This window comes from Dromaius novaehollandiae, chromosome 3, assembly GCF_036370855.1.
Source record: "Dromaius novaehollandiae isolate bDroNov1 chromosome 3, bDroNov1.hap1, whole genome shotgun sequence".
NCBI classification, from domain to species: Eukaryota; Metazoa; Chordata; class Aves; order Casuariiformes; family Dromaiidae; genus Dromaius; species Dromaius novaehollandiae.
The window spans coordinates 68,047,725-68,067,635 of NC_088100.1; the positions used below are offsets into that span (position 1 = coordinate 68,047,725).

Sequence of the window (19,911 nt, forward strand, 5' to 3'; positions counted from 1 at the left end):
CCTTGGTGTAAATCATTGTCAGAATATTGGTAACTCTACACTACATCATCGCTTTTATTGTAAAAATAATTATATCTGTCATAGGGGATGCTTGCAAGAAGAACAGCATTCTGGGAAGAATATTGATTCTGATAAGAGGTAACAGCAGAAGTTAAGATGGCAATTTACTTTTTTTTTGTTTGTTTCTTTTGCATGAAGTGATGATTGCGGAGACATTCTGATCCAAGGAATCTGGTAGCTGTGGCAGCAATTACAAGAATATTTTGAACAGATTCAGATAAGATTTGTAAAGATTGCAGCAAGTAGAGTGAAAAGAGGAAACCATGCAAGCAGGCAAGGGAAGACGGAGAAACAGAGATAAACATGACGGAAAAGGAGAAAAATTTTCCCTACTAATCAGTCTCTTATGATTTAGCTTAATTTTATTTTGAGCCCTTAAAAATCCATTAAAGTAAAACCTAATTATATATTCCTTCTAATCATCCATTTATTAAAAAAACAAAGGTAAAGAAAAGATCAAGAGGTTGCTGTTGTTTTGAATGGGTAGGAAATTTCAGTTTCCAATGCTGACAGTCTAAATTCTTTCAGCTCACAAGGCACTCTCACAATTTTCCTAGAATACAGATGATGTTTAAAAATATAAGTAAAAGGGATATTTAATTAAAATAAATGAATGAATGCAAGATTTTTATTCTAGACATGCCGTATTTCTAACTTAATTTCTGGTTCTGTGATCATAACAGAAACAAGAGGTTGAACACAAATAACTTTCAGAAGAAAAGTCAGGTACCATACAACATCCATGAAGATAAATTGGCAGTTATTGGCCAGAACAGTGCCTTCAAGAATGTGTTTACTAAAAATACTAGTATTAAATTCACAAGACATGTCAGATTTGTATTCTCATAGTTCCCTGAACACTTCCAAACTGGTCATCTCTTATCCCTAAATTTCAACTTAAAAAAAAAAAAAAATATATATATATATATATATATATAGGTTTTATATATATATATATATATATATAAAGTTCTCTCTCTATATATATAAAGTTCTATTTTAAAGATAGGGAAAGCAAGAGGTTATAGAGGCTTAGTTATGTCATGCAGAAATTCAGTTTAAAACTGAAAACAGAAGACAGGATCAGACTTTATTACTGTACTTTCTTCACCAACTTGCAAATTTTAGTTACAACCGCTATCTGTGGCTATGCTCTGTATGGGGGAGACTTTCACTTGCATTTTCCACCATTCCTACAATGATCCCCAGCTCTTTCAGAGAAGTAGGAAATAGTTGCACAGAAAGACTATTAAAATGCTGCTTACCTCAAGCACATTATTCTGACAGAGAGGGAAACAAATCAATAACTATGTATTATTTAACTGCAATTTTCATTTTGCTTAATTTCACATGATAAACATTTGAACTCAGAACCGTTTTATCTTTCTGTAATAATGCTAAATATGTTACACCTACTATAGTACTGTACTTAAAACATCCTTCATATTATTCTTCATAAGATATACTTCAAAGTACCGAAGTCTATTTCCAAAGTGACAGGCACTTAGGAGGCAGGCTTCCATCAACCTCCATTTGGAGTGAGGCAGCGAGGCACTGCTGAAAATCCCATTCAGTGCCAATCTGCACTGCCAAGTCTGTACTTGTTCCAGTATTAGTGTTAGTTTGAAAAATCTGGCCTTGAGAATCCTATACTGCACTAAAACTCAGTGCAGCTTTAATTTTTCAATGCCTGACATCCTGAAAACACAACAGATGCTTTCAGATATCAGTTGTGGCTAGGAATGTCTAGGGGTTAGGAATGCATCTCTCTTCAATGTATCAGATTGTCAGCAGGTACTCAGGCAGTTAAATCCCATTACGTTCTGCACAAGATAGCTAATTCCCATTAAATCAGTGCAAGATAGCTTACTTTTAGTGAGCTAGGGTCAGGGCCTGGACCCAAAGCAATTCTGACAATCCCACGAGGCACCTGACTGCAGACAGTCAACGCACAGGTGACTGAATATTGTGACAAAGCAGAACACAATCCTAATTTGCAAAAAGGACCTACATACTCTCAAGAGACTTAGGGCAATTTTTTAAAGTCTGGTTAAAGAGAAAGTGCATATAAGTGTGAGGAAATAAGCAAGAAGTCAGTGTTGGAATCAAGCCACCAGACTATGAAGTATCATCTCTCTGTATGCAACATTTAGTGAAGAGGTAACATTTCTTTAGATCCAATATTCATCACCTGACTTGGAAAGAATTCCCTTCCTCCAGAAGGGAAACAGAACATGGAGGCTCAGAGGAAGTCAGCAGTTTAATACAGAATCGTTGCTTTTACCTTGAAAGCTCTGTTGAGTACCTCCTCTCCTCCTCTGCTTCCCAACAGGTTAACAATCACTTGTTTTCCATACTGCTCTTTCAGAAGCATCATATGCCTATAGAAAAAGCAACCATAACATGTTTTTTCCAGTACCTATTACATTGCCTACCACCTTTTCCAAAATACATGAAGCCGCATTCGCTGGTTGTTCCACCTAGCAGAGGGTTTCAACCATAATAGCTACAGAATTTTTCCTCAGTTTCCTTGCAATCAATTATTAAAATAAAAATTGTGAAAGCATGCAATTAACAAAAAGAGTGCTTTGAACTGAACATAAAAAAGAAGCTGAGGAAACAGGCCACAAATCTTTTGTGTTACTGTCAGTTTTGATATTGTCCTTTGTACGCTTCCACCTCTGTCTGGAAGATGCACAAGAAAGACAAGAGAAGTCAACATATTACACTTCCACAGAAATTGCCCAGCAACTTGTAAGAATGAGCCAACAGTCAGTGGCAGCAATGGGGCCTTGGGCTCCAATCCCAAGGCCAGAGAGTCACAGACAAATATGTGTCATCAACCACAGGGGTCAAACATTTCTGAGCTACTACAACATTGACATATTCACTCTCAACTTACTTTAATTAAGTAGGAAGGTTGGTAAACATAAGAACTGCCATGCTGGATGAGACCAAAAGTCTTTCTAGCCTAGCAGTCTGGCCCAGACAGTGGCAGATTCTTCAGAATGAAATATAAAAATAGGGCAACTATAAAGTGATCTTTCTTAAGGCATATGTTCCCAGCCTCTCAGAATCTGACATTTAAGGGTTCACACGTCAGAGTTTTTAGCCAGATGAAGAAACACCCATTCTCCCCTCAAAATATTCTCTTTAAGTTGGAATGTATGCGCTACAGGAGTTGTACAAGCTCAAGAAACAATTAAATCTTAAAGCCATATGCTAACGACATTGTAGTGGTATTTAAGAGTAAGCTGTGTAGAAAAAGAAAAGAAAAATAAAGTGAGCGCTCCCACTAACAAAAAGCTATTACATGCTGCAAAGTGACGTGCCCTGGCAGAGTGTCAGAGAAGCAGCACAATTCTTGAGGCATGCACTTGTAAATCCTATAAACAGGAATAAGTCACACAGAAAACTATGGAGAGGAGAGAAGAAATAAAAAGTTGGCAGCTTGGCCTTAAACAAATGTTGCAACAGATATTTTCTGGTGCTATGTATGGTCCTGATTCTGCAGCCAGTTCTCTGCATGCCAACTCTTCCAATACATATGCACTCCTCTGACCCCAGCATCAAGGTCCTACTTTTCCAACAATGTTGTTTCCTAACAACAAAACCACTGAAGCTCAGGTTGTCTGCTTGAGCACCGCACTTGGATTTCTCAGGGAGCAGTAAGAGAAAAAAGATCCATTAACAAGGAGATTACCATTTGCTTCTCTTAGTGCCTTCTCAACACATTAACTCTCAAGTGTGAAAATGTAACAGGCTAAACCCACTCTAAAAAACACAGAAAAGCTGCAGCAAGTCATTTAGTTTCAGTGACCATTCCCATAAAAACAGTTGATTGCTCCTTGTCCATTTCCAAAAGACTGTCTTTTGCAGTTCTGCAAGTAGGGGGATTCCTAATTTCATCTAACCTAGAAGCTTTACTGTGCACAAGGGAAAAAAGGAATACTGCAAGTCGATCCTCATGTTTATGTTTCTTATGAGAAGGCCATTCATTGTTTGCATCGGAGTCAGAAAGAACAGGTTCTCTGGGCTAGATGATGTTACAGAGTTGTTCCTTGCCTGAAGCATTTTCAGTTTCTTGGGAAGTGCAAGAGAAGACTGACCAATTCAGTGTTTCCTTATATGATTATCTCTGCTGTGGAACATAAATTTTCAAGATGAAGACGAATTTCAAAGGTATTTCAAATTCAGTGCGATTTAGCAGTCCTAAAAACCTCTGAGAATCTGGACTAGGTCCCACTGGAGCACAGACTGCTACAGTGCATAGTTCCTTTAAATTCTAATCCCTTCAGTGCTGCAAAGCTATTAACAGTCACTATTGCCATCTTTCTTAACAGCTGCCGTAAAGGAAAGCAAGAAGTTAAGAGGCCTTACCTAAAATGAGCTTTAGCTTGGACATGAGCTCTGATTTGCCAAAAACAAAACAAAACAGAAATGAATCACTTGACCTTGCATTCACAATTTGGAAGTTTCCCACAGGCCAAATCTTTTATTTCCATTTCAGGCAATCTTCTCACTGATGTCAAAGGGAGTTTGCACTTAAAAGGACAGCACTTCATAGTCAGCCTTTCAAATGAATCAAGCTAATGAATGGATTGTTTATGGTTTCCAGCTGACAAGAAGAGTTTAATGGTTTAAAGAGGACTTATAAATCAGTCTTCGAGTAAAGCAGAAGAGCATCAGCATGAGAGCATCACACAGCAGTGATTGTAGAAGAAGTTGCTGTTACTTCTCTATAGCAGTAAAATAACGAAGAGCAAGGTGAATTCAGAATGGAGAGGAAGCAGCATTTAATTTTTAATTGCCTGGGATACAGGGGTAAAGAAGATGCTCTCTGTACCTTAATCATAAATTAACATTTGTTGACTCACAAAGGCTTACACAGGCTTTCTTTTTGCATACTACTCAGCAAATTTTAGCTTTTTCAGAAACAAGCCAGAGACCAGATCAATTCAATTACCATTGAAACCAGAAATGAAAATGCACAAAATAAGTGAATAAAGAAAACCCATCTAATAATTTTGCAAGACTTGGGGGATTGGCTACATCATCTGAGAGATGCTTCGCATCTAACGATTTACAGGGAAGGCATAAAGTTGTGGAATCTTCTTTAAATGCCAGGTTGCTGCATTACTGCCAAAGTCAAATGAAGCTTACCTGTCGAATGCAGGAGCATTAGCTTCCAGACCTCTGTTAAGCCTTAGATGATGAGAACCCACCTAAAATAAAATATTGGAAGAGAAGCAAAGAGAGAAATAATTCCCTAAGCTGCTAGACTCCTAAACCACTAGAGGTCTCCCTCTTTCCTTCAGAGAAAACATCTCTTTAACAGCACCAGACACCCCTAACAGACTCTACGCACCCACACACATAATATCCTTAATATAAAAGCCAGAGCTTTTATTAGACAACAACATTTACAATTACAAGTGAAAACATTATCATTAAGCAATAGGATACCTACACATCTTTTTATACCAAATAAATCATGTCTACTAGCCAACTTCCTCTAGCAAATATCCCACACAGCATCACACAAATATGCTGCATGCCTAGCCTTCTTCCTGCCCTTCACTTTGCAAAAAAGGCTGCAGTTATGACAGTTCCATGGATTGTGTCTCCTGACTTGTTTTGTCTTTCATTATTTACACAAACTAAAAAGTATCAGAACTGTCCTTTAAAAACATGAAGAACGAAATCCTGTGCCATGCATCTAATGGGAGTTTTAATATGGATGTCAACAACAGCAACCTCAAGCTCCTTTTGAATGCTAGATACCCCTATTACTACTCAATGCAGAGGGCTTCTTTCCTCTTCAAAAACTACACTGCTAATTATTTATAAGATCATGCATTGTTTTCTGTACATCGTCATCTTTTTTTTTCCTGAGGTTGGCTTATGCAATCCTTTCTAACACTGGTTTCAGCGGTGCTCACATCCAAGGAATAATAATTTTTAAAAAGTCGTAAGTATTCACCAACATGAATGAAGGCTGCATAATCTAATCCAGATTAAGCAAAAATTCAGATCATGTCCTTTCTAAAAAATTGAAAATTCTGTTTAACTAAACATGCTGCCCATTAGTCAAAAATGCTTAACTCAGGGGAAAAGCTCTATGGCTTTATAACATACAGAACAACAGTGCTGGATACAGCTACACCACGGGTAGGAAGCGTCCAAACCATACAGCCAGACCAGCTTTATAACAAGAAGAAACTACTGCTCTCGATGGTGCTAACAGAGGTCATCTTCCTTTTGCACTAAATCCAGTATTTCTGAATGACACTTCGATGCTAGATTTAATGATAAAACAACATATCAAATAATCTTTAACAAACATAAAATACACTTACGTCTTCTATTTTATAGGTGCACATATAGGTGCATATTCATTCCAGTTACTTATCCCTCTGTTCAGAGAATGTGAAGAGTACTACATTCACGTTTGTAACCATATATAAACTGTAACTCATAGACCATATGTAACCTGGTAGGCTTGATGCAATAATCTCCTGGTGAAATCCTACATTTCTGCTTTGCAGATCAGATTAGAACATTATCATGTTCCCTTTTTTACTGAAATATAGCAGACACACTATCTGGACATTACGTTTTGTTTGAAGGACATCAAGCCAACTTGGCATTGCAGAAGAAAAGGTTGTTCCAAGTCAAATCAAAAATGTTATAAAGACATTGCTGTAAGCCTCACTTAAAACATTAGGACAGACATCCACACAAAGACTTTCCTGCAGAGACACATGAACACATGAAAATGTTAAACTTAAGTAAGTATAGCCATTTGCCAGTTTTTGATGTGTGATTTTTTAACATGCAAAATGTCCTACAAGGCAATCCTGAAACGAAAGAGCTCAGCAGTTTCATAGGAGGAGGTCAGCAGCTCATTCAAAAAAATTATTTAATTTTATGAAGCTTCTAAATTATAAGTAGCAAGAGTGACAAGTAAGGTAGGCTTTTTTGTTTATTTACCTGAAGCCCTGGTTGCTCCCAAAACAGTGGAACAGAGCCTCTGATCTGCACAAAGGAAGAGATGTCATCGTCCAAGTAAATTGTCTGAAACAGTAAAATAAAGGGAAAGAGTCCTCCTGTCAGGCATGCCAGTCTGTGACTACTCGATCAGATGACAGTTTAAGACACTGAACTCAGAAGGTGAAAAAAGTAAACAATGAAACTCAGTGTCTCTCCTTACTGCTCAGTCATTTTTCCATAGACTCGCAAGCAGGGAAACAAAGCATAGCATATTCGCTTCCACATCATCACAGCAGATTCAGTTCACTACTCACCAGAAATAAGAGAATTTAAACCACCAGCACCGGTAAGATAAAAGGAATCTTTCATCCACAACGAAGATGGATTTGATCTACTCGTGGAGAGACTCAGGAAGACCAGCCACATACTCTCCCTCTGTCTCTCTCATAATATTTTACTGGGCAAAATGTCATTGCTCCTTGTGACCGATGACTGGTAATGTCAGGTGTGGGATAAGCTTATCTCTTGCTTTATATACTATTTCTTATTTCACTGAATGTTGTGCCTTGTCAGAGCGTCCAAATAAGTCTCAGCAAAAACAGCAGCTTTGCCACTCCCATTCTGAGATACAGTGAACGGTACGTGATCTATTTCCTTTCCAAGAGTTTCACAGCGAGAGGCTCCAAACTCTCCACTTCATTCCCTAATCAGACCTCAAACTCTCTTTTCGTATTTGTTATTATGAAAGCTGTTAACAAACCGATTTTGAGTCAAAGCTACATGAAGAACAAAGGCTCATTTCCCCTTTTGCTTTTGCCCTCTACCAGCCCCTGAGCAAAGCTCTGCGCTGTATGTGAACATAGCACAAAAGGTACTATCTTCAGACACAGAGCAACTGTGGAAAGCCAGGCTCACTCCCCTGGCCTATACTTAGCAGTGGAATCTGGCTGTTTTCCATGTGCGCTATATGATACACATCACTGTTATCTCATGCTTCACAATGAGTCTTCAGCAGCCAAGGAGGAACCATAGCCATACAGGTCATCCAGGTAGCTTCTTCTCTAACCACATCATATCATTTAGCATAGCAGTTGCCAGCTGGCTAGTAGTCCTCAAAACAGAAAACAACATGAAAATGGGTTACCAGACAGCCTTAACGTGATTTGTACTTTTGGATTTGTCACTAGACATACTGCTTGGATGGCTCAGGAGAAGCACCTTCATTTATCTGAACCTTGGCCTCTCATCCTTACAGTTACCACCACTGTAAGATTTTTACAGCTACTCATGTGAATAGAAGAATACCTAAATCAGAGAGGTAGACATTTAAATATTCTGTCACCAATTTCCTCTAATTCCTACAATATTTTTTGGAGGCCACTTACAATTATCCCTATTTCATTAAGAATGAAAGGTTTAAGTGGCTTTATTAAGGACACAAAGAAAGTCAGTGTTAGAATGGTGGGTAGCCCAGATGTGCTGCAAAACTGCACTTTTCAATGTTTTTAGCCTCACACCAATTAAGACCCCTTCTGTGTTACACCTCCTCCTAGTGCAACTCCTGAAAGAGAGGGCAGGTGTTTCATGTTAAGTAGCTGCCTGGAGAAGCTTCCTAGCAAGGCCTATCACTCAGCTTGAGAAACACAGGTCCAAAACCTGCTCTCCCAGTAAGGTTTTTCGAAACATTGCAGTACCTGAGTGCAGGAGTTAGTTACCATGGCGACACAATGGTGCACCTTTCCTTGTGTTTCTCTCCTCAGAAGAGCTTGTCAAACAGTTGGACTGTAAGAGAAGTGAGAAGGCCCTTCATCTTCCTCTTTATCATATCCTGCCTCACTGAGGCAGGTTGTCACAAGATGAATCAGTGACTTCAAAACACTGAATCATCTTTTCACACACAGTCACCAAGCCAGAGGAGCCAATTCTAAGGGAGAGCAAATTTGTGCAGCTCTTCTGACAGCCCCAGGATTCTACTGACTCATACTAAACGAGAATCTGGTCTTGAATCTGAGCAAAGATGAGTTAGAATTGGCTCACTTCAAAATTCAAGAAGAATAATCACCTCAGTGATAAGTGAGATAGTTGAAATTAAATGTTAATGTTTAATCATAAGAATTACAGACAAAGCTTCTACACAGAGAAATCAGATTTGTCCAATATCACCAATAAAGTACAATCTGGCCACTTAGCTTACTGCGGAGGACCAGTTCCCTTACTAAATATATCAGGTTTCTTAAAATCTTCTGGAAACTTCCCATTTTCCCTAACTGAAAAGCTGACAGCTCAAGTGCCTCTTTGGCCAGCTCTTTTAAAACTCTTAGCTGCAAATTCTGTAGACCTACTGATTTAAACAAACAATAATTCTCATTTTAATACCTGCAGTTTAACATCTTCCTGAGCTATGGTATACATAGAAAGCATTTCATCACAGTTTTAGACCATGAATATACATCCTGTTTTCTTTATGCCAAATACAGAAGAAAAATACTGACCATTTCTGCCTTTCTGCATTAACAGATGCTCATATTTCCATTTATTTAGTGATGGAACACTGTCAGAGTTGATAGATCTTTGTCCCTACCATCATTCACATTTTCTGTTCACTGTTTTTCACCCGTTACCTTTTTTTAACTATTTGCTGCTCTATTAAGCTGCCCATTTGGAGAACTGAATTTAAAAAAGTATTAAAACTAGTTGCAGACTATTCCTGTAATCTAATCAGGATGCCTGACTCAAAGCAAACCCTTATTTTTTGTTCTGCCATCAATTCCCCTTCCACTGTCATGATGAGGTCTGATACAGAACTCTCCTATGATGAAATAACATTTTAGAGAAATTGATGTTTTTATACACACCATGTAACTTTTAGAAATTCAGAGGAGGTTTCTGGTAGCATGGCCTCTTCAGTATAGGTCACTCATACGAAACTTCTCCACATTAGCACATTTTTTTCTCTCCTGTTACTTACAGGGCTCATCATCCTGTTCTTCAGAGCAATTCTGTGGTGTTTCACAATCCTCTCACCTCATTCTTGTGACCCAGAAGAATCCAAAACTATTTTCTTCAAAGCTGCCAGTGAGTTGGAAAAAGTATTTCTGAAATGAGTGGGAGTTTTTCCCAGTCAGTCCTTCCTAAACAGACTGTAACCATTTGTTGAAACATTACAACTGTGCAAATGTCTGGGATTCGGCAGAGAAGCTGCTTCATTCCCACCAAATCCTAAAAATCCTTAAGAAGGACTTCTTCATCTACCTCAAAGGGTCTGGCCCATAGAGCGATCCAGTCTACATAGCTGGATAGATTTTCATACTCATTTGCTGCAGTTTCCTCTCAGACAACATAATAGCAACAGGACGCTTCAACATATGTGAAGGACCTCTTAGCCTTGATAACAGATTGCCTGTCCTCTGACCTCTGGTATTAGAAGTCACCATGCATCCATTTTGTCTCCTGCTGCCTTAGACTCTTCTAGTGGTCTCTTTTGCCAGTTTGAGGATCAAGGGTGACAGTGCTGACAGTTCAAGAGAACAAGTTTCTCACCCTTTCTCTTCTGATCCATAGTGCCAGACCTTATATCTTTGATCCACAGATCTTTCCTGATAGCACAGTCAAAGCTTGTGTTTCATGCACAGGCAACCCTCCCCACTTTGAGCAAGAAACAAACATCTCTGTCATCCAGCTGGTATCCTTATGCTGGCCCTCACAGCAACAAGTGCCAAACTGCAAAGTAAACTGCCAAACCTAAAAGTAAACCCCAAAGTGCTGCTCTCATTCATTGCTCAGAATGATTTATTCACTAATCTCTATTGCTTAGCTCTGTTAAAAGGAAATAATTATCCTGTCACAACTTCACACAGGAGAATTCATCACAGACTCAAGGGCCACAGCCATACAGTCCATGATGAGACAGACACTCACACAGCTTGCTCTGGGATCCCCAGCTCTGTCACACAGCCCACAAAAAGCATGGACAGCAGATGGCCTAAACATACCACTCTGTGAGCTCCTTCAACTCAGACCACAGGATCCAAGGATACATTTGCCAAAATAATCCTCTGCCATGCCTGGGGCCATACTAAGACCTGATCCAGAAAATAAACTAACCACATGACTGCATCCATTCCTCTCCTAGAGAGCCATCCAACATGGTCTAAGAGTTGTTGTGAAATACGGATTACTTTTCTTAATCAGTGTCCAACATTTAAACTGGAAGAAGGGAAGGTTAATCCAAATTCATGGTATTTCCTTTTAATTCCTCACAAAGGCTTCCATTTCAGATGCTTCACCAAAAAGTTCTGCATGGGGAAAAACAACGGAAATCATTCATTTATCTTTGGTAAATTACAGTTGTTCCCCATAAGTCATTTAGGGCCATATACTACCACTCTTTGGAGAATAACTGGGGGAGAAGCTGAAACGAAAACAGTGACAGGCACATATATTAAATGAAGAAAGCATGCTTGTTTCTCATCACTATCAGAAGAAAGAATGAAAAGAATGTGACAGACACTCAATTTTAGGAGATTGCTAGGGGAGGAAAGAAGGGCGAAGGGAAAAGTGAAACCCCGGACAAAGCAAACTGTATTCTCAGTGGAGAGCTCTCAAACAGATATGAACAAGGCAAAAATATATAATTTAAATACCAGCAGAAATAGAGGCTGATTTTAAAACTTCAGTTGAGCATTATCTACAACCCTGCAAGCAGGAAGGGCTGCCCTCCCAGTATAAAATACTGGCAGCAAACCTAGAAGCATACATTTCAGAGGTTTTTTCAAAGAAGCTCTCTCTTTTTTCCCCTTCATATTTTGTTTTTGCTTAAATCTTTCCTACCATTTTTTCTTTTTTCTTTGTAAAGATGCAAACCAAATGATCAAACATCCAAAAGTTCATTTAGTAGTTTTACGTTGGAAAGCAAAAGTGAAGTGAGATATCTAACTTTTTCCCTCTTCTTCTCAAACACAGTGAGTCACAGCAGTTAAGTAAGCCCACAAAAAGTGACTCATTGCGGAGCTAAAATGCCATAAGGCTAACTCAGTGGGAGACAAAAGAATACCATCTATGCATAAAAGAGCTGCCTGGAGATAAGACTAATTGTTTCTTCCTCTTCTAAAAAGCAGAAAAATGTTAGAAGTAATTCATTATAAAGGGGGGAAAAGTCCTGCCTTTTCAGAATCCTAGGGTGCTATTTATCCATGAAAGCACACAGCCAGCATGCCACTATACTGTACAGGCTACAGCAAATGGAAACAAAATGTTATTCAGCCAAGATATTACCTCATAGGCGATTAGTCAGTAGTCTACTATGAAAGTAGGAGAGAGTTTATTCTAGGACTTTTACTTCCTAATGGTAAGTGGATGCCAGCTTGAACAGGATCTCAGGCATCCCAGTCGTTAGCCCAGCTTTGCTTTCTTAGAACATGCAGTTTGGTAAAACTACTGTTTATCACCACTAGCAACAGCAACTTCATTTTCTTCTTTAAAAACAAAACAAAAGCATACAACCACACTATTCTTTAAAACTGCAAATCCTTGTTATAATTTTCAATCTGCTTGAGCTTTTCACCGTATAACCATGTCTCTCTTGCTCTTTCGCTTACCCAGTTGTAAAACACTCAAAAGCCTTTAGTCCTCCCACTTCACAACAGCTTCTGGCTGCACAGGAACAAAGCGCAGCAGCTCCTGTGAAGAACCTGCCCCAGCCCCAGCTACTGGGAGCATTAACAACCAAGGACTGCTTTGCCATTCACCAGGGGCCAATCCCCAGCTTTTCTGATGTGATACAAAAGCCATCTTACTTTTCATGCTAATCATTTACAACATAATGTACTCCAAGAATATAATTAAATACAATGAGTTACTTCCAACCCAAGCAGTAAGCAGGGTAGCAAAAGTATTTCCTACAGTTAGACAGGTGTTAACTACAGTGCCACAAATTTGAGGCTGATCTGAAAAAAGCTGACTACCTTTTTCAATATTTTCCTTCCTTTGCATTTCAGCAAGAGAACATTCTTCAAATCCTAAGTAATATACTCTGCCAGTAAGAAGGCACTCAACTAAAATAGCAGACTGTACCAAGTAATTACTTAAAGTGGCACATGTCCCTTCTTCTGTTCCCAAGTCCCATGGGAAAATTCCACTTTTTGGTGAGCAGATCTATCTGTATTTCCCAATGCACTGACAGATTTTCTAGAAAGGATTAGGTATTGCAGGACTTGACTTGCAGTTGCTCTGGAACAGAGGCAGAAAAGAAAATTATCATTAGCAGAGAATTCACAAGCTGACAATGCAGACTCAAGCACTGCAGGGGAAGAGTTTGGTATCCAGCAAAGAGAATTTACAGATGCCTGAATACTAAGCAGAAAGCTGCCAGGACAGCCTACTGGAAATGCAGTTAAACCAGGAAAAGAAGGGACACAAGCAAAAATCCACTTGTATCCCAGGTGAGATTTTGACCACAGGGCAGAAAGTCACATGTGACATTTGCACATACTTTGAGCATGCCTACAGTATCAAACCCAAGAAGTAGACTGGAGAGTATCTGTCTGTGACTCCCCAGGCCTCCTGCGCGTGAAATGAGCTGAGCAATGCAGCACTGTCAAGTCTCAAGATACTTCTACATGTGTCATTAGCAGAACCAGGTGAAGCGCTTGAGGCTGTACCATTAAGGTAACATCTTAAGGGAAATTTTTAAAGTGCCCAAACCTTGCTGGATTTTGGGCAAACAGGTACTTGAAGGCATTTCTACATCATGCTGTGGGGTAACAAAGAGGACAGCACCAAGTGACCTGCTACACTCATGCAGTGCCATGAGGAAATACTGGTGCTAACATATGGACACTTTTGAGGCAGGATGCTATCCTTGGCAGAAGCAAACTACTCAGGCACAGTCCTGCAGTGATAGAGGTATATTTCTTCTGGAACAAATGACACCGATAGCTTAAGTATCTCTGCGATACACTCAACTGTGACACATAGAAAGGTCTCACCAGCCTCCCCTTATGAGCATCACCTATCAATCTACCTCATTGTATGTACACTGCATGGCATGTGTGCATATATACACAGAAGCACATACACACACATATATAAAAACACATTCTACACTACATGCACAGTTTTGTAGACCTGCCCTGAAAACACTCAAAACAACTGAGTTTTAGGAACAGATCCTTGTCCTTTGCTGAAAACTATTACTTGCCAATTTATCTATTCTGCTTATAGAGACATCCATTTCTGTGTATTAAATATGGTGGTTTTGACTGCTAGTAATTTCTATTTCTATTCAAAAAGGAAAGCGTGGTTACACTTGAGTAAGAAAGCACTCATTTCAGCTGGCACAGAAGATTTCAGAATCTTCAGGGTCCAGTGGTTTTAATTCATTTTCAAGGTAGTAAGTTAAACCACGTGAAATAAAAAACAACTGACTGCGTTGCTATTTTGTTTGGCTATGTCAATCACGGGAGCCTGATGAATGCATTTTACCCATGGGCTTGCTCTCCGTATCAGCTGGAACTAAGGTTTCTACAAATATGTAGACAACCTCTGTCATACCACCTCCTACTGGTGTAAATCCACTCCTTAGAAATCAACGTCCATTCCCAAATGAGTTGTACTGGAATTTGCCTGACTATGAGAAGATGGTGGCTTTTCTCTGTGTTTTGATTACTAACCTTTTGACTTCCAGCTGCCACAGTTCCTCTGTGTTTTGATTACTAACCTTTTGACTTCCAGCTGCCACAGTTCCTTTCCTGGGCAGCTTCCTCCTGACTGGTATGATATATGTGAGCACCGGGAGTTCTTCTTCATCATAGTACAGCAACCACTACAGTACCTAGCTTCTATAAATGTTGTCCTCACTGCTCTGCAAAAGTCCTGTGAGGCAGGAAGTTAACAATCACCCTCATTTCAGAGCTAAAAAGCTTACCGTACAAAAGTGAAGGCTTCAATCCAATAAGGTAGACAGGGAGTAACTTTACACTTGAATATTTATGATCATAAGAATTTATATGATTCTAGGTGACTTCCTTAGAACCAAAAGCAAATCTCAACTCTAGTCTTTGCTGAAAAACACCCCCAGCATCCTTAGCCAAAATTCTTTTACATGAGAGTAGACACAGCTATGCCATTGCAGTACAGGGGATTCTAAAGTCTATCCCAGCAAACCTTGCAGCATGGACTATGAAAGATACTTAAAACAAATGAAAGAGGGAAATAAAATGGAGAGATCATTACTTTATGGAAAGCCTTTCAAACAAGCTTTTCTCCAATGTTCTACAGCACAGGAAACACAATGAATTTTAGAAAATGTATTGTATTTGAAAATGTATGCAAAAAGTATAAAATAAATATGACCTTTTCTGAAACAGATTTAAAACAACCCTTTAACATGGACCTTATTACTGAAAATTCTAACCAAGTTTTGTGCAACTGAGACCCTTCTGGTTACACGTTGATTACACATGAATTAAGACAAAGAACTCATAAACACAGATTTTTTTAAACTATTTAGAGTTCACCACAATACCAGACAGCCATGACTTTCACATTCAGGAAAAAAATCAGAAGCATTAATCAAAGGATGTGCATGGAGAAGCCAGAAACACAGGAAAGGAACAGACTGCAAACAAATGCATAATGGGCAAGAACAAATAGACCTGTCATGTGCAGTAGTATCTTAAATATTCCTGGAAAAAGCACCTGGTGAACTCCTCTAATTCTTGCTGGAAACTTTGCACCAATTAAAGTAGAGTGGACTGAATTATTCAAAGCTATTGGATACATTTGCTTACCTGCTCTGTCTCAACGAAGTTGGACACATGCCCATCATCATCCACCCCTCGAATGTGAAACCGGGCACCAGCTCGCTCACAACTGATCCGAGATATGAGGCAGGCTTTTGCCTTCTGGTGAGAAGCATAAACAGTACGAATGTCCACGACACCACAGATCACTTTCAGCAACCAGTCAGAGCAGTTCACCTGGTAGTGTTTGAAGGGTACATGCAGCAGCTGGTTCCTACAAGGGTCAACAACGTACAGATGTATTACTTAATAAAACGAGACAGACAGAAACAGGTCCCATTTCACAGTGATCACTAATTTAAGCAATTAATGCTATGTGATCTCTTTTCTGCTGTAGCTTTGCTTTATCTGAAACCTGGAATGATCAGGAGGTAACTATTGTAAATTACTATGGTGGACAGAACATGGCAAATTTTAATAGCATAGCTACCACCAAGCAGTTTTCCATATACTTTGTACCTCTGCCTTTTAAATTCAGGTGCAAATGTCCCCTCTTTTAGCTCAAGAAATACATTTATATTTAACGGTCCCTTTTTTAAATTACAGTATTGTCAAGCTAGTTACTTTTCAAAGAGTACGGCCTGGACCTTAATATATACCACAGGATGAAAAGCTATTTTAAAACCCACCGGGATTTTCAGGAAGACTCTCCAAACAGAGACTAGACCTGTGAATCAATGGCAATATCATATCACAAAGAGGTCTAGGAAAATTAAGGCGAAATGTCTGTTTTAACCTTCAATTTATTTTAAGATCAACAACCCCAGAAACTTATCATGTCTCATTAACAGTGACATCTATTCTATCTCTTCTTCACCTCTTCTATTCTGATTCTCTTCCCATCTCACTTTTCAAAATGTGCCTTTAGTCACAGATCACAGCCAAGAAAATCCCTCTTACGATCATCCATTGCTCAACAGCAGATCTGTACAAGTTACTACATCTACGTAAACCCCCGAAGAACTGTTTTCTACAGGACAGCATTTCTCTGAAATAGATGCAAGTTAATTTTACATTTTTTTAAGTAAATGTATAACTAAAAGAGCATGTTGCAGCCCTCATCCATGTTCCATATCATATAAAAGGGTGGAACCTCTCCATGGGCTACCGTTGGATTAGCTAGAGGCAGCAAACTGATGTAGAAAGTAGAAAAGTTCAAATACTTATTTCCTCAAGAGGAAAAGTTTAAAAAGACAGTTTAGGTAAGAGACAGTACAGGTAAGAAGAATTGTTTAAAAGGTTGTTCCTTGATTAAGAGATACCTCTATCTTAGGTGTTTCATCACTAGAACACAGCTTGTTTGATCCACATGTCATATTTGACATGTTTGGAGAGCTCTTTAAGAGGGAGGCATAATTTGCACAGCTGAAAGCAAGTTTTATATTTCACTCTTCTTACTTGAACACTAGATCTTATCAATCGAAATCACATCCAGTTCATTCTGGATAAATAATATAACTATATAGTGTGTGTACATATATATATATATATATATATAAAACTATATATATAGTTATATATAACCATATTATTTATCCAGAATGAACCGCTCTCTCATATTTATTTATCATCTACTATGAACTTTTTTGCCTACTTAATATTCACCTACTTTGGGCCACAAGATATATCACTCATTCTAGCAGCATGCCCAGGTATAACTCTGACAGTTACCTGCCAGCTACATTATGTAATGCTTATTTATTTCCAGGACAGCTGTGTTTCCCATGTTTAAAAAGCAAGAGGAAGGTATAGAAATTCAAGCATTCTGCTAGAACTGGTAGAGAAAACAAACTGAATTACCTTAACAGTGAAACCACCTAGGGGAAACAAAACTCAGCTTCTATGGGTTTCCCTTTCCTCTCAACCAAACTTTGCCACAACAAGAAATATTTTTACTTTGTTTTATAACCAGAAAAAAGTAAGTAACACAGAGAAATGTATCACAGGAGTTTCCTTGTATTCAACATACATTTACACCGAGCTGCAAACGTGTTCACATTAATGTTTTCAAAATAAAAAGTAGGGCACATTATTGAAATACCTAACTACAGACTTTAAACTCATATATACTTTTAAGAAATATAAGATAATTCAGTATATGTGATGTGATTTATTAACAATTTCAGTGGAGGTTATGCTAGACTCAGATAACTTTTAAAGCAAATTATTAAAAAGAACTGAAAGGGAAACTGTTCATTACATAAAAATAAAATTTTTGTAGTGTGAACAACACATCTTGTGTTTTCTTTTTAAAAAACACAAAACTTCCAGTTATTAGAATTGTATTTCACAGACAGCTTAATTTTAATTAAACAGACATCACTTGTTTGACCCCATTTTTCCATGAAATTACACCATGATTTTACACCACTGAGGCCGTATGTCCTGTAAAATGACATGCTAACAAAATGAAAGGTGGCACACTTGAAATACACACATTCATTCTCTCTGAGGATGTTTGACCGCAAAGATGCAAATGGGGATGACAGAAGACTTTGATATAACATGCAGTACTAACCAGAAGAACGAGTTACCAGATTCATAGTAGTTATCACCCTGCTTCTGAGCCCGGACAGTCAAGTCTAAGTTTGAGCCTGCATTAGGCCAGGAGAAATAGAACATCCCAGAGTTCAATATTTTCTTCAAGGCAGTAACACGCTCCTCTTCCTTGGTTTCTTCCTGGAGAGGACACAAATCTGTTGCAGTAATTTTGTAAACTTCAGCGTCCAGGATTTTTCCCACCGATGTACAGCCTGTCACCAGGACCAGAAAGTGCAGCCGAGTGTTACCTAGAAGGTGACAGTTAGACAAAAGGGTTACAAGGGGACACAAGTGATGCCATTTCAAATCAGTCCTGTCACCTGCAATGTTGACAGGGCTCCAGCAGAGGTCAGTATCTCTGCTTCAGAAGAAAACAAACATGAACCACAAGCACATGGCCAAAGTTCATTTACATTACCTACAGTCAAAAGGAATTCAGAAAGCGAGTACAATTGCATAATATTCCACAGTATTTATATCTTCCTATCCTTTGCTGCATTAGAGTGCAATTTCCCACTTAGGGTATGAAGTGCACTGACCTTGGTGTTGGGTCACTACTTAAAGTTTCACCCCCCTGGAGAGCATAGAGTTTTCACTGGATTTGATTCAAGTGAAAGATAAACACTGGTCATTTATATTACTGTTCTCAGCTAAATCAAAGTAATGGTCATTTATCTCTCTCATCAGAAACTATTCAGGTTGCAACTGTATTTCAGCTAAAGCAAATATGCTTAAGTCATCACAGACATAAGTATATTCCTCACTGTGGACTTTTCAATTGATTTTTGCATTTTAAAGATACCAAGCACTCAAACCTATTATGGTCTTCAGCTGAAGCCAGGTATGTTCAGGCATTCATAAAGTTTCATTATTACCAGTTTCTGAGACTTTATTGTTTGCATCACAAAACAGAGTGTGCATGACTGTGCAACAACCTCAAGCATCATTAAAAAAATTCTAGCTCTCACGGTTGCAAAGAAAAGCATAAAATCATGAGGCAGTTGAACTTCAGGGCCCCAAAACTGAAAGAGAAATTTTGAAGCTTGAGAACAACTCTCTAATCAAATCATTAGTACATAGTAGGATTTCAACCTCTACTCATTCGCTCTGAAATGATAAAGTAATTAGGAACAAGTGTTCTGAAAACACTGTTTTTGCTAGAAAGAAGTTCAGCTGTTTGATTCACTTAAATTGTCCTCTAATGGAGACAATGTCATCCAACTCACTCCAGTTAGTAATAAAAGATGGAAGTGTACCAAGATTTGTAGCTCCAACACAACAGAAACAACAGCTGACTTGCCAATAGCAAGTTATTTAGCTAAGGGCACAATGACAATCTCAAACAGCAAGCTTTCAGGCAGCAATAGGGAACCATTTCTAGGACCTCTCCTTAACCTCCACGCCAGCATACTGTCCAAAAATGGGGATGGACTCTTGTGCATCAATTAGGGCTTCTGAAACATCAGCAGAGGGGGCCTTTGCTTCTAGATCACACGTCAGCTAAAGAAACTTGGCT

The 19,911-nt window shown here is 38.7% G+C and overlaps 1 protein-coding gene across 2 annotated transcripts in view; it reads right to left on the reverse strand.

Moving 5' to 3' along the window:
• SYNJ2 (synaptojanin 2) overlaps window positions 1-19,911 on the reverse strand; it is a 69,684-nt gene that overhangs the window by 30,727 nt on the left and 19,046 nt on the right. For both annotated transcript variants that reach the window (XM_026122204.2, XM_026122202.2), the window contains exons 3-7: window positions 18,373-18,643; window positions 15,843-16,068; window positions 7,054-7,137; window positions 5,224-5,285; window positions 2,345-2,441 (exon numbers count right to left, since the gene is read on the reverse strand). In XM_026122204.2, coding sequence (XP_025977989.2) covers window positions 2,345-2,441; window positions 5,224-5,285; window positions 7,054-7,137; window positions 15,843-16,068; window positions 18,373-18,643 — 740 coding nt within the window. The remainder of the gene's footprint in view (window positions 1-2,344; window positions 2,442-5,223; window positions 5,286-7,053; window positions 7,138-15,842; window positions 16,069-18,372; window positions 18,644-19,911) is intronic.